This window comes from Hyalella azteca, unplaced genomic scaffold (genome assembly GCF_000764305.2).
Source record: "Hyalella azteca isolate HAZT.00-mixed unplaced genomic scaffold, Hazt_2.0.2 contig15155, whole genome shotgun sequence".
In the NCBI taxonomy this organism is placed as follows: domain Eukaryota; kingdom Metazoa; phylum Arthropoda; class Malacostraca; order Amphipoda; family Hyalellidae; genus Hyalella; species Hyalella azteca.
This window is the reverse complement of record NW_025945015.1, coordinates 92,502-105,224: the sequence shown is the minus strand read 5'-3', so window position 1 is coordinate 105,224 and position 12,723 is coordinate 92,502. Positions and strand designations below refer to the sequence as shown.

The 12,723-nt window shown below is 43.5% G+C and overlaps 1 protein-coding gene across 1 annotated transcript in view; it reads left to right on the top strand.

Moving 5' to 3' along the window:
- Positions 1-12,429, top strand: part of LOC125179118 — a 13,007-nt gene extending 578 nt beyond the window's left edge. Inside the window, exons 2-8 of the mRNA XM_047884318.1 lie at positions 796-1,033; positions 1,912-1,982; positions 2,365-2,527; positions 3,088-3,182; positions 3,832-3,939; positions 11,181-11,300; positions 12,350-12,429. Coding sequence (XP_047740274.1) covers positions 796-1,033; positions 1,912-1,982; positions 2,365-2,527; positions 3,088-3,182; positions 3,832-3,939; positions 11,181-11,300; positions 12,350-12,429 — 875 coding nt within the window. The remainder of the gene's footprint in view (positions 1-795; positions 1,034-1,911; positions 1,983-2,364; positions 2,528-3,087; positions 3,183-3,831; positions 3,940-11,180; positions 11,301-12,349) is intronic.
- The last annotated feature ends 294 nt before the right edge of the window (positions 12,430-12,723 follow it).

Here is a 12,723-nt window from a genome sequence, read left to right as displayed (position 1 = left end):
GATCCCCCTCAGCCCGTGGGCGCTGCTCAACTCTTCCTATAGCCGCCCATCTTCACTTCCTCAACCTGCGTAAGTGTTGTGTTTTGCAGGAGCAAATACATAACGATAAATTAATAGAAGAAAGTGCAATGTGCTGATGCGTGGAAAATTAAAAAAGTAAGGAATAATATTAGTTCATTCGTCACGCTAACATAACATAATATAGTGATCTCGGGGCTGAAGTGCTGTCTCTTATACACATCTAGATGTGTATAAGAGACAGGGTAATGATTGTTCTAACATATTCTTTTGTCAAATTAAATTCAGTGCAATTAGAATGCATGCCATGGGCTGGTCCTTTCTTACCCCATGAAGGCTACGATCCTGTCTTACCCCATTTGACTATACTCTTATTAATCTCTTTCATTTATCTCTTTCATTTAGCCCTAACTTCCCCACCTTGAATTTGCCCTTCCCCTCTCATTTTGACTCCTGCACCCATCCCCACAACCGAGAAGGGGACCTCCCCCAATCACTCTCCCCTGTAAATAATAGGTACTTATTATGATAGAGATCATTCACTTTTATTTGTCATCATTCATTTATTCATCTCGTGTTCATCTTTTAGTTTTAGTGAGTGCCGAGAGTGTAAATGTTCAGCCGCGTAGTGAGGCAGGTCTGAGTGGCTGTGAGGCAGGGAGGCAGGGCTGGGTGGCTGTGAGGCAGGGAGTCAGGTCTGGGTGGCTGTGAGGCAGGGAGTCAGGTCTGGGTGGCTGTGTGTGGGGGGACTCCACCTAACCCCTCTTTCCCCCACAGGTGCAGCAGAGAGCCTGGGGAGTGTGGGGGAGCTCCCCCACCGGGTGGGGCAGCAGCTGAAGCACCTGGTGAAGCAGCGGCCACGGCGTCCCAAGACCCGGCAGGCGCGGCGCCCTGTGGGGGCGCTGGCCGCCGCCCTACAGGAGGAGGACATCACCAGGGGCGTGGACACCTTCTTCAGGGGGGACGGCAGCGCCCCCTCTACCCCCCTCCTGCTCAGCCCCATGTCGGAGCACAGGTGGGGAGTGGTGATGGACTGGTGGTGGCGGTGGTGGTGGTGGTGGTCATAAGGGACTGTCATGGTAGTGATGTAATGGTGGTGGTGGTGGAGGTCGAGTGGTGGTGGTGATGGAGGTGGTGGTAGGGGACTGTGATGGTAGTGATGGAGTGGTGGTGTAGGGGTGGTGGTAGAGTGTTGGTGATGTTGGAGTTCAAAGTTCTAAGTGGTGAGATTCAAAGTTAGGACCGAGGTTGGGTTGCTGTACCGTAACTTGGCATCGCACGGCACGGAAATGTGGAGAAGAAAATTTTTCGCATTCTCGGAGTGCTGAGGAATATTGATGTCACGGTTGATGACCACATCGAGGAGGTAGCTGTGCAAGACACGAAAAATGTTGTGGTGGATCTATCGTAAATTTCGAGCTAGAAAACCGGAGCCAATGATTACACTCTTCAGAGCCCTCGTGCTTCCCGTTCTGGAGTACTGCTGCCAGCTTTGGGTGCCAATCAAAGCGAAGACGTTCTGAACTTGACTTAAGAACTTGACACTAGTGGGTGTGGTGATGGTGGTGTAGTCGTGAGTGAAGGTGTTGTGAGTGAAGGTGCTACAATGATGGTGGAGATAGAGTGGTGGTGGTAGTGGTGCTGGTGACGGTACTGGTAGTTGTATGGTCGTAGAGTAAACGCATTGATGTGTAGAGATCGCTACAAAACGAAGAAATATATTGTAATAATAACTAACGATATTATCCTGAATATTATACATACCTGTCTTCTGTCTCTACCCTTACCTTGTCCCGACCCTCTCCTTGACCCGACCCTCTCCTTGACCCGACCCTCTCCTTGACCCGACCCTCTCCTTGATTGACCCTCATTGACCCGACCCTCACCGTGCAGCGGGCGCCTCGGCAAGTACGAGTGGAGCTCCATGGACAGCTTCCCTGGGGGCGGCGCCGCGGGGCCCTCGGGTCAGTAGACATGGGCCCTCGGGTCAGTAGACATGGGCCCTCTGGTCAGTAGACATGGGCCCTCTGGTCAGTAGACATGGGCCCTCTGGTCAGTAGACATGGGCCCTCTGGTCAGTAGACGTGGGCCCTCTGGTCAGTAGACATGGGCCCTCTGGCTGCAATTGATATAGGTATGATTTATAAATTAATTACTTACGAAATAATTGTAATTATATTATAAATTATGAGTTATATATTATATTATAGGTCATTCTAACGCCTATTAATATTAATATTTAATAACCTATTAATTAATAGTAATAAATATTAATAATAATAATATTATTAATAACAAATATTAATAATAAATAATTAATATTTATTTACCGTCCCCCCCCCACAGTGGCAGAGGGCGGCAGCGGGGACTCGCTGAGCCGCTGGGAGTCAGCGGCTCATGACAGCGGGGGCACGACGCGGGACTCCCCCTCCAGCGGGGCCGCCGCCCCCCACGACACCGACGACGAGGACACCAACGCCGTCTTTGACGAGTGCCACGACGTGCCCAGGTGCGCCCCCTTCTGTGGGGCCCTCCCCAGGGGCGCCCCCTTCTGTTGGGCCCTCCCCAGGTGCCCCTCTTCTGTGGGGCCCTCCCCAGGGGCGCCCTCTTCTGTTGGGCACCCCCCTCCCTCCCTGATTAGCAGAGGTGCCCAGATGCATCCCCTTCTGTTAGGCACCCCTTCCCCTTTCTGATTAGCAGAAGTCCCCAGGGGCGCCCGCCTCCCTGATGAGCATAGGTCCCAGGTGCGCTTCCCCATGTTGGACACTCCCCTCCTGATTAGCAAACGTCCCCATCAGCGCCCCTTTCCTGAATTGCCTGATATTGTCTCTAATTACCTCCTTACCTTCCCTTCCCCCGTACCCTCTTCCTTAACCCCTTTACCCTCTTACCCTCCCCCCTTATCCTCCCGTACCCTCTTAACCTCCCCCCGTACCCCTCCCCCCTGTACCCCTTTAACCTCCTTCCTTACTCTCCCCCATAAACCTCGTCTTGTAACACTTACAATTTATTGGATTTTTTCCTCCAGAATTGCTTTAAATAATTTATTAAAACAACCTCCCCCCGCAGGAGGAGGACGGGGACGGGGTCGTCCATGGGGGGTCTGCCCCGCGTTTCCCCAGACCGGGCCCACCGCAACACCTTCACCGCCCTGCTGGATGAGGGTGGGGCCCTCTTGTACATATCAATCTTTTATTGTATTGCTTGGAGATAAGAGGTTTGGCCCCACGCTCATGTTAATATCATACACCTTTTGTATTGCTTGGAAATGCAGTAAAATTCTTTTAATACGTTGACTCCGAAGTGGTACATATGCGTACCACAAAATGTATTTCTCCAGGACGTGGTGATACATTATTCAGGTTGCCTAAAATCGGACAAATCCGAGAACAAAAAAGGGCCAAAAAAGGCCGATAACCCAATATACTGTAATACTGTATACTAGTTTATTTGTAGGTTCCGCTATAAAAATTTCATTTATTTTCTTTTTGTAGTATTTAAAATTTAATTAGGAAATACCCCTATCATAAATTTTAGCCGGCCAACGCAATTGAGAAAAACTAAATCACGGAATTTGTCCGGAAAAATTTTTTGCAGTATTTAAAATTTAATTGGGATGTACCCCTATCATAAATTTTAGGCGGCCAACGCAATTGAGAAAAACTAAATCACGGAATTTGTCCGGAAAAAATGACCGTCCGGCAACCCTGTGTGATGGAGGTGTGGTATGTGAGACGTGGGGAGTGGGTACCTACGTGTGATGTATTTTTATTGTACGATAGGAATTGATTTAACATGCGCGTGTCTCCCCAGGCGATGGGGAGGCACCGCTGTCGCTGCAGGAGGAGAAGGTGGCGGGGATGGCGGGGCTGGTGGGGCTCGGCTACGGCGGCAACTTCATGGCGGAGATTAGTAAGAGAGGTATCCAATTTTAATTTTTGTAGGTAAATCCCGGCCCTCAAAAACCACTCGAACTGAAGTTGATGGAACTCTTTTACCATCAACTGTTCTGCTGAGTCTCTCTATGCCAGGAGTGGGGTCTCTATGCGTTAACCGTTAACGTTAACCGTTAACCGTTAACCCTTAACCGTTAACCCTTAACCGTTAACCGTTAACCGTTAACCGTTAACCGCTAAACGTTAACCGTTAACCGTTAATCGTAAACCGTTAACCGTTAACCGTTAACAGCGGTTAACTGTTAACCGTTAACCGTTAACCGTTAACCGTTAAACGTTAAACGTTAACCGTTAAACGTTAACCGTTTACCGTTAAACGTCAACCGTTAACCATCAACCGTTAACCGTTAACGTTAACCGTTAACCATTACCCGTTAACCGTTAACCGTAACCATTAACCGTAACTGTTAACCGTTAATCGTTAACCGTTAACCCTTAACCGTTAACCGTTAACCGTTAACGTTATTCGTTAACCGTTAACCGTTAACGTTATTCGTTAACCGTTAACCGTTAACCGTTTACCGTTAACCGTTAACCGTCAACCGCTAACCGTCAACCGCTAACCGTTAACCGTTAACCGTTAACCGTTTACTGTTAACCGTTTAACGATTACTGTTTACCGTTAACCGTGAACCGTTAACCGTTAACCGTGTAAGCGCGACGGCTATCGGGCTATATCTGCCGCTCTTACTTCAGCGCCAGTCAGACAATCAAACTTTAACCGTGCAGGGAAGTGAACGTGGAGTCGTGGAGAATTTCTGACACTTTATTGGTAATGAAGGCACCAGTGGCAACGGTAAAACGTGGTAAAGGGAACAGTGAAAACTCAAACTGAACCCAAAAAAAACTCGGAATGAACTCAAAAAGCCACAAAATAAACCCAGCGAATGGCTCGTACTGAATATATAGTTCGTGGTGGTGAACAAATATAATTCAGTAACAAAAATAAAAAATAAACTTAGGATATAGCTATAATATTTAACTTGAAATATTCCTAACAAAATAATAACAATTCACAAATATTAGAGCACAAATTTAGATCTCACAGTATAAGTATTCACAAAAATCCCGCACAAATTTACATGTCACAATCTAACCACTTTTCACAAAAATTCCCTAACAGTGAAGCGCAAAGTGCTTCACGACTGACAGAATGAAAGTGACACGCTTCGGATGATCAGGGTGAACAGACTTTTTCTATAAATGAAAATACTAGTAAAATCGATAGGCAAAAAAAAACATTAATCAAAAATGGATACAAATTTAACAGAACAAATATGAGGAATAACTGTTGAATGATCGCAAAAAAATTATAAGGAAAATCGCGGTACAAAAATTAAAGACGCATGAGGCGCGGCTACATACTTCCCCACTATAACCGTTAACCGTTAACCGTTAAACGTTAACCGTTAACCGTTAACCGGAAACCGTTAACCGTTAACCATTAACCGTTAACCGTTAACCGTTAACCGTTAACCGTGAACCGTTAACCGATAACCGTTAACAGTTAACCGTTTACCGTTAACCAATAACCGTTAACCGTTAACCGTTAACCGTTAACCGTTAACCGTTAACCGTTTACCGTTTGATGCAACTGTCCTGTGAATTACGCTACCTTATGGAGAAAAGGCAAATATTTTTCATTCTTCACATTTGTGTATATCCCTCATATGAGTAATATGAGTCATTCCTATATGATTAATTTCTGTCATTTCTCAGTATGAGGACCGGTAACCGTTAACCGTTAACCGTTAACCGTTAACTGTTAACCGGTAACCGTTAACCGCTAACCGTTAACCGTTAACCGTTAACCGTTAACCGTTAACCGTTAACCGTTAACCGTTAACCGTTAACCGTTAGCCGTTACCCGTTAACCGTTAACCGTTACCCGTTAACCGTTAACCGTTAATCGTTTTGTTTGATCAGTTCAGGTTCGTACAAAGTGACATAGTGACGCTTGTTATGAAAATGAATTGGCGAACGACACTAGTTAATTTTGTGCGTGAAGGTATAGGTTAAGTTTTGGTGGTTGAGAAATACTCGGCCCTAGGTTCGAGTTTCAGTTGACCTGCTTTGAAACTCTGCGCCCTATTCTGTAGTACTCGCCTCATCACCCAAACAAATAATTATGTTATAAGAGTGCCGAGGTTTCTCTTACTACTTCGTATGTAATTCTTTCTGGTTTTGCTATAACATTTGAACTTCGATACTGGCACTTGGCAACTGACGTACTCGAGATTATTAGGCGCCACGAGCTCAAAAAGAGCACACGGAACAGGCAGTCTGCAGTAAGTAAACTGTTTAGACGCCGTGGCTTAACCGTTAACCGTTAACCGTTAACCGTCAACCGTTAACCGTTAACCGTTAACCGTTAACCGTTAACCGTTAACCGTTAACCGTTAACCGTTAACCGTTAACCGTTAACCGTTAACCGTTAACCGTTAACCGTTAACCGTTAACCGTTAACCGTTAACCGTTAACCGTTAACCGTTAACCGTTAACCGTTAACCGTTAACCGTTAACCGTTAACTGTTAACCGTTAACCGTTAACCGTTAACCGTTAACCGTTAACCGTTAACCGTTAACCGTTAAACGTTACCCGTTAACCTTTAACCGTTAACCGTTTACCGTTAACAGTCATCCGTTAACCGTTAACCGTTAACCTTTAACCGTTAACCGTTAACCGTTAACCGTTAACCGTTAACCGTAAACCGTTAACCGTTAACAACCGTTAACCGTTAACCGTCAATCGTTAACCGTTAACCGTTAACCGTTAACCGTTAACCGTTAACCGTTAACCGTTAACCCTGTCTCTTATACACATCTAGATGTGTATAAGAGACAGACCGTTAACCGTTAACCGTTAACCGTTAACGGTTAACGGTTAACGGTTAACCGTTAACGGTTAACCGCTGTCTCTTATACACATCTAGATGTGTATAAGAGACAGACCGTTAACCGTTAACCGTTAACCGTTAACCGTTAACCGTTAACCGTTAACCGTTAATCGTTAACCGTTAACCGTTAACCGTTAACCGTTAACCAATAACCGTTATCCGTTATCCGTTACCCGTTAACCGTTAACCGTTAACCGTTAACCCTGTCTCTTATACACATCTAGATGTGTATAAGAGACAGCGGTTAACCGTTAACCGTTAATCGTTAATCGTTAACCGTTAATCGTTAACCGTTAACCGTTAACCGTTAACCGTTAACCCTGTCTCTTATACACATCTAGATGTGTATAAGAGACAGACCGTTAACCGTTAACTGTTAACCGTTAACCGTTAACCGTTAACCGTTAACCGTAAACCGTTAACCGTTAACCGTTAACCTGTCTCTTATACACATCTAGATGTGTATAAGAGACAGCGTTAATCGTTAACCGTTAACCGTTAACCGTTAACCGTTAACCGTTAATCGTTAACCGTTAACCGTTAACCGTTAACCTGTCTCTTATACACATCTAGATGTGTATAAGAGACAGCCGTTAACCGTTAACCCTTAACCGTTAACCGTTAACCGTTAACGATATCCGTTAACCGCTAACCGCTAACCGCTAACCGTTAACCGTTAACCGTTAACCGTTGACCGCTAACCTTTAACCGTTAACCGTTAACCGTTAACCGTTAACCGTTAACCGTTAACCCTGTCTCTTATACACATCTAGATGTGTATAAGAGACAGACCGTAAACCGTTAACCGTTACCCGTAAACCGTTAACCGTTAACCTTAAACCGTTAACCATTAATCGTTAACCGTTAACCGTTAACCCTGTCTCTTATACACATCTAGATGTGTATAAGAGACAGACCGTTAACCGTTAACCGATAACCGTTAACCGTTAACCATTAACCGTTAACAGTTAACCGTTGCCCGTCAACCGTTAACCGTTAACCGTTTACCGATAACCGTTAACCGTTTACCGATAACCGTTAACCGCTGTCTCTTATACACATCTAGATGTGTATAAGAGACAGCTGTTAACCGTTAACCGTTAACCGTTAACCGTTAACCGTTAACCGTTAACCGTTAACCGTTAACCGTAAACCGTTAACCTGTCTCTTATACACATCTAGATGTGTATAAGAGACAGACCGTTAACCGTTAACCGTTAACCGTTAACTGTTAACCGTTAACCGTTAACCGTTAACCGTTAACCGTTAGCCGTTAACCTGTCTCTTATACACATCTAGATGTGTATAACCATTAACCGTTAACCGTTAACCGTTAACCGTTAACCGTTAACCGTTAACCGTTAACCGTTAACTGGTAACCGCTAACCGTTAACCGTTAACCGTTAACCTTTAACCGTTAACCGTTAATCATTAACCATTAACTGTTAACCGTTAACCTGTCTCTTATACACATCTAGATGTGTATAAGAGACAGACCGTTAACCGTTAACCGGTAACCGTTAACCGTTAACCGTTAACCGTTAACCGTTAACCGTTAACCGCTGTCTCTTATACACATCTAGATGTGTATAAGAGACAGCAACTCGACTCGACTCTACTCAACTTAACTCAACTCAACTCAACTCAACTCGATTCAATTCAACTTAACTCAACTCAACTCAACTCAACTCAACTCGACTCAACTCAAATCAACTCAACTCAACTCAACTCAACTCAACTCGAGACTCAACTCAACTCAACTCGACTCGACTCAACTCAACTCAACTCGACTCAACTCAACTCAACTCGACTCGACTCAACTCAACTCAACTCGACTCAACTCAACTCGACTCGACTCTACTCAACTTAACTCAACTCAACTCAACTCGACTCGACTCAACTCCTGTCTCTTATACACATCTAGATGTGTATAAGAGACAGACCGTTAACCGTTAACCGTTATCCATTAACCATTAACCGTTAACGGTTAACCGTTATCCATTAACCATTAACCGTTATCGTTAACCGTTAACCCTTAACCGTTAAAGTTAACCGTTAACCCACAACCGTTAACGTTATCTGTTAACCGTTAACCGTTAACCGTTAACCGTTAACCATTAATCGATAACCATTAACCGTTAACCGTTAACCATTAACCGGTAACCGTTAACCGTTAACCGTTATCCCTGTCTCTTATACACATCTAGATGTGGTATAAGAGACAGGTTAACGGTTAACGGTTTACGGTTAACGGTTAACGGTTAACGGTTTACGGTTAACGGTTATCGGTTAACGGTTAACGGTTTACGGGTAACGGTTAACGGTTAACGGTTAACGGTTGAAGGTTAACGGTTAACGGTTATCGGTTATCGATTATCGGTTAACGGTTAAGGGTTAACGGTTAACGATTAACGGTTAACGGTAAACGGTTAACGGTCAACGGTTAACCTGTCTCTTATACACATCTAGATGTGTATAAGAGACAGGATTAACGGTTTACGGTTAACGGTCAACGGTTAACGGTTTACGGTTAACGGTTAACGGTTAACGGTCTGTCTCTTATACACATCTAGATGTGTATAAGAGACAGGGTTAACGGTTAACGGTTAACGGTAAACGGTAAACGGTTAACGGTTAACGGCTGTCTCTTATACACATCTAGATGTGTATAAGAGACAGGTTAACCATTAAACGTCAACCGTAAACCGTTAACCGTTAACCGTTAACCGTTAACCGTTAACCGTTAACCGTTAACCTGTCTCTTATACACATCTAGATGTGTATAAGAGACAGACGTTATCCGTTAACCGTTAACCGTTAACCGTTAACCGTTAACCGTTAACCGTAAACCGTTAACCGTTAACCGCTGTCTCTTATACACATCTAGATGTGTATAAGAGACAGCCGTTAACCGTTAACCGTTAACCGTTTAACCGTTAACCGTTAACCGTTAACCGTTAACCGTTTACCGTTAACCGTTAACCGTTAACCGTTAACCGTTAACCGTTAACCGTTAACCGTTAACCGTTAACCTGTCTCTTATACACATCTAGATGTGTATAAGAGACAGCCGTTAACCGTTAACCGTTAACCTTTTACCGTTAACCGTTAACCGTTAAACGTTAACTGTTAAACGTTAACTGTTAACCGTTAACTGTTAACCGTTAACCGTTAAACGTTAACTGTTAACCGTTAACCGTTAACCGTTAACTGTTAACCGTTAAACGTTAACCGTTAATCGTTAACCGTTAACCGTTAACCTTTAACCGTTAACCGTTAACCGTTAACTATTAACCGTTATCCGCTAACCGTTAACCGTAAACCGTTTACCGTTACCCGTTAACGGTTATCCGATAACCGTTAACCGTTACCCGTTAACCGTTAACCCTGTCTCTTATACACATCTAGATGTGTATAAGAGACAGCGTTAACCGACCCTGTCTCTTATACACATCTAGATGTGTATAAGAGACAGCGTTAACCGTTAACCGTTAACCGTTAACCGTTAACCGTTAACCGTTAACCGTTAACCTGTCTCTTATACACATCTAGATGTGTATAAGAGACAGCCGTTAACCGTTAACCGTTAACCGTTAACCGTTAACCGTTAACCGTTAACCGTTAACCGTTAACCGTTAACCGTTAACCGTTAACCGTTAACAGTCAAACGTCTGTCTCTTATACACATCTAGATGTGTATAAGAGACAGACCGTTAACCGTTAACCGTTAACCGTTAACCGTTAACCGTTAACCGTTATCCGTTAACCGTAAACTGTTAACCGTTAACCGTTAACCGTTAACCGTTAACCGTAAACCTGTCTCTTATACACATCTAGATGTGTATAAGAGACAGCCGTTAACCGTTAACCGTTAACCGTTAACCGTTTACCGTTAACCGTTAACCGTTATAACCGTTAACCGTTAACCGTTAACCGTTAGCCGTTAACCGTTAACTGTTAACCGTTAACCGTTAACTGTTAACCGTTAACCGTTAACCGTTACCAGTTAGCCGTTAAACCGTTAACCGTTAACCGTTAACCGTTAACCGTTAACCGTTAACCGTTAACCCTGTCTCTTATACACATCTAGATGTGTATAAGAGACAGCCGTTAACCGTTAACCGTTATCCGTTAACCGTTAACCGTTAACCGTTAACCGTTAACCGTTAACCGTTAACCGTTAATCGCTAACCGTTAACCGTTAACCGTTAACCGTTAACCGTTAACCGTTAACCGTTAACCGTTAACCGTTAACCGTTAACCGTTAACCGGTAACCGTTAACCGTTAACCGTTAACCGTTAACGGCAGCGGCCGGCGGCAGCGTACAGGTCGAGTGTCGCGTCTGTCTCGGGCCCTTGCAAGACAGGGTCGTCAAAACCCTCAGGGTCAGGATGAGGGATAACTTCTTCTCCATCTCCGGGGATCGAGGTGAACTATTGATCTTGTGAAGGCTCGGACATTTACAATTGGCATGAGGACGTAATGCTAGAAGGACATCAGTTGTCTCAGACAGTCTTGGCCCCCTTACCAATCTTTCCGTATCCTTCCTTATTTCTCTAACAGTTTTCCCAAGGGAAATGACCGTTGTCTTACGCGAACAGGCCAAGGCCTCTCATGCAGTACTCTTGTTTTGCTTCTTTTTTCCCCGCCTCAGATTTGTACTGTTTTGTTTAACTTTTGACTGGCGAAAACCGCCTCTTTTATAGGAACTTATTATATATCTCATTATTTTCCAAAGAATTAATATATAAAGATATCCATTATATTAACTTATTCTTGTCTATATTTGAACTCCTGATTTTTTGATGCCATGAGAAACACGGTTCAGATGACAGAAAAAATTATATTAGAATAATTCCATTCTCTTCGACCAGAGTAGTAAGTAGAATTACTCATGATTTATTAATATTGTTCACACCTAATGAGGAGAACCTAGTTAACAGCTATGAGGACGCAGTTATTGAAATTCCAACGCCCTCCTTCACTCGCTTACTCAGTGAACAATATTTATTGCGTTTAATATTTAGTTGCGTTAAATATTTAATTGCGTTAAACATTTAGTTGCTTTTTATATTTAATTTCCTTTAATATGTAATCGCGTTTATTATTTAATTGCGTTTATGTTACTATGCACTGTTATATGAATGAGGTGTCGTTGTTCGTGCGCACTTATCTGACCGCTCCAAGCTGCAGCTCAGGCGGCGGTTCTCACATATACTCACAGTCTTTGTACTAAGATGCTTCTGAGGCCTAATCTTTCCACTCAACTCGTTGCTGGGAATAAAATTTATTTGAAGTAGTACAAGAATATATGAATAAGAATTTCGATTATATAAAAAATTTATTTTCCACTGAAGTTGAATGTTTCAATAGATAGTTAAAAATGCAAATCTTGACAAGAAATTAAATGTCCGAGAGTTAAGGTGCTGCATAAGTTATGTTAGACATCGCTCACAGATATTCGTAATTTTCTGCAGGGGCAAGAAAATGCATCGTTGCGAGCTTCATGGCCGCAGCGATGCTTGCTGCCGCGCGTCTATACTTCGATATCAGCTGAAGCTTTGTCAGTAACGTTATCCGTTAACCGTTAACCGTTAACCGTTAACCGTTAACCGTTAATCGTTAACCGTTAACCGTTAACCGTTAACCATTAACCGTTAACAGTTAACCATTAACCGTTAACCGTTAACCGTTAACCGTTAACCGTTAATCGTTAACCGTTAACCGTTAACCGTTAACCATTAAACGTTAACCGTTAACCGTTAACCGTTATCCGTTAACCGTTAAGCGTTAACCGTTAACCGTTAAGCGTTAACCGTTAACCGTTAACCGTTAACCGTTAACCGTTTAC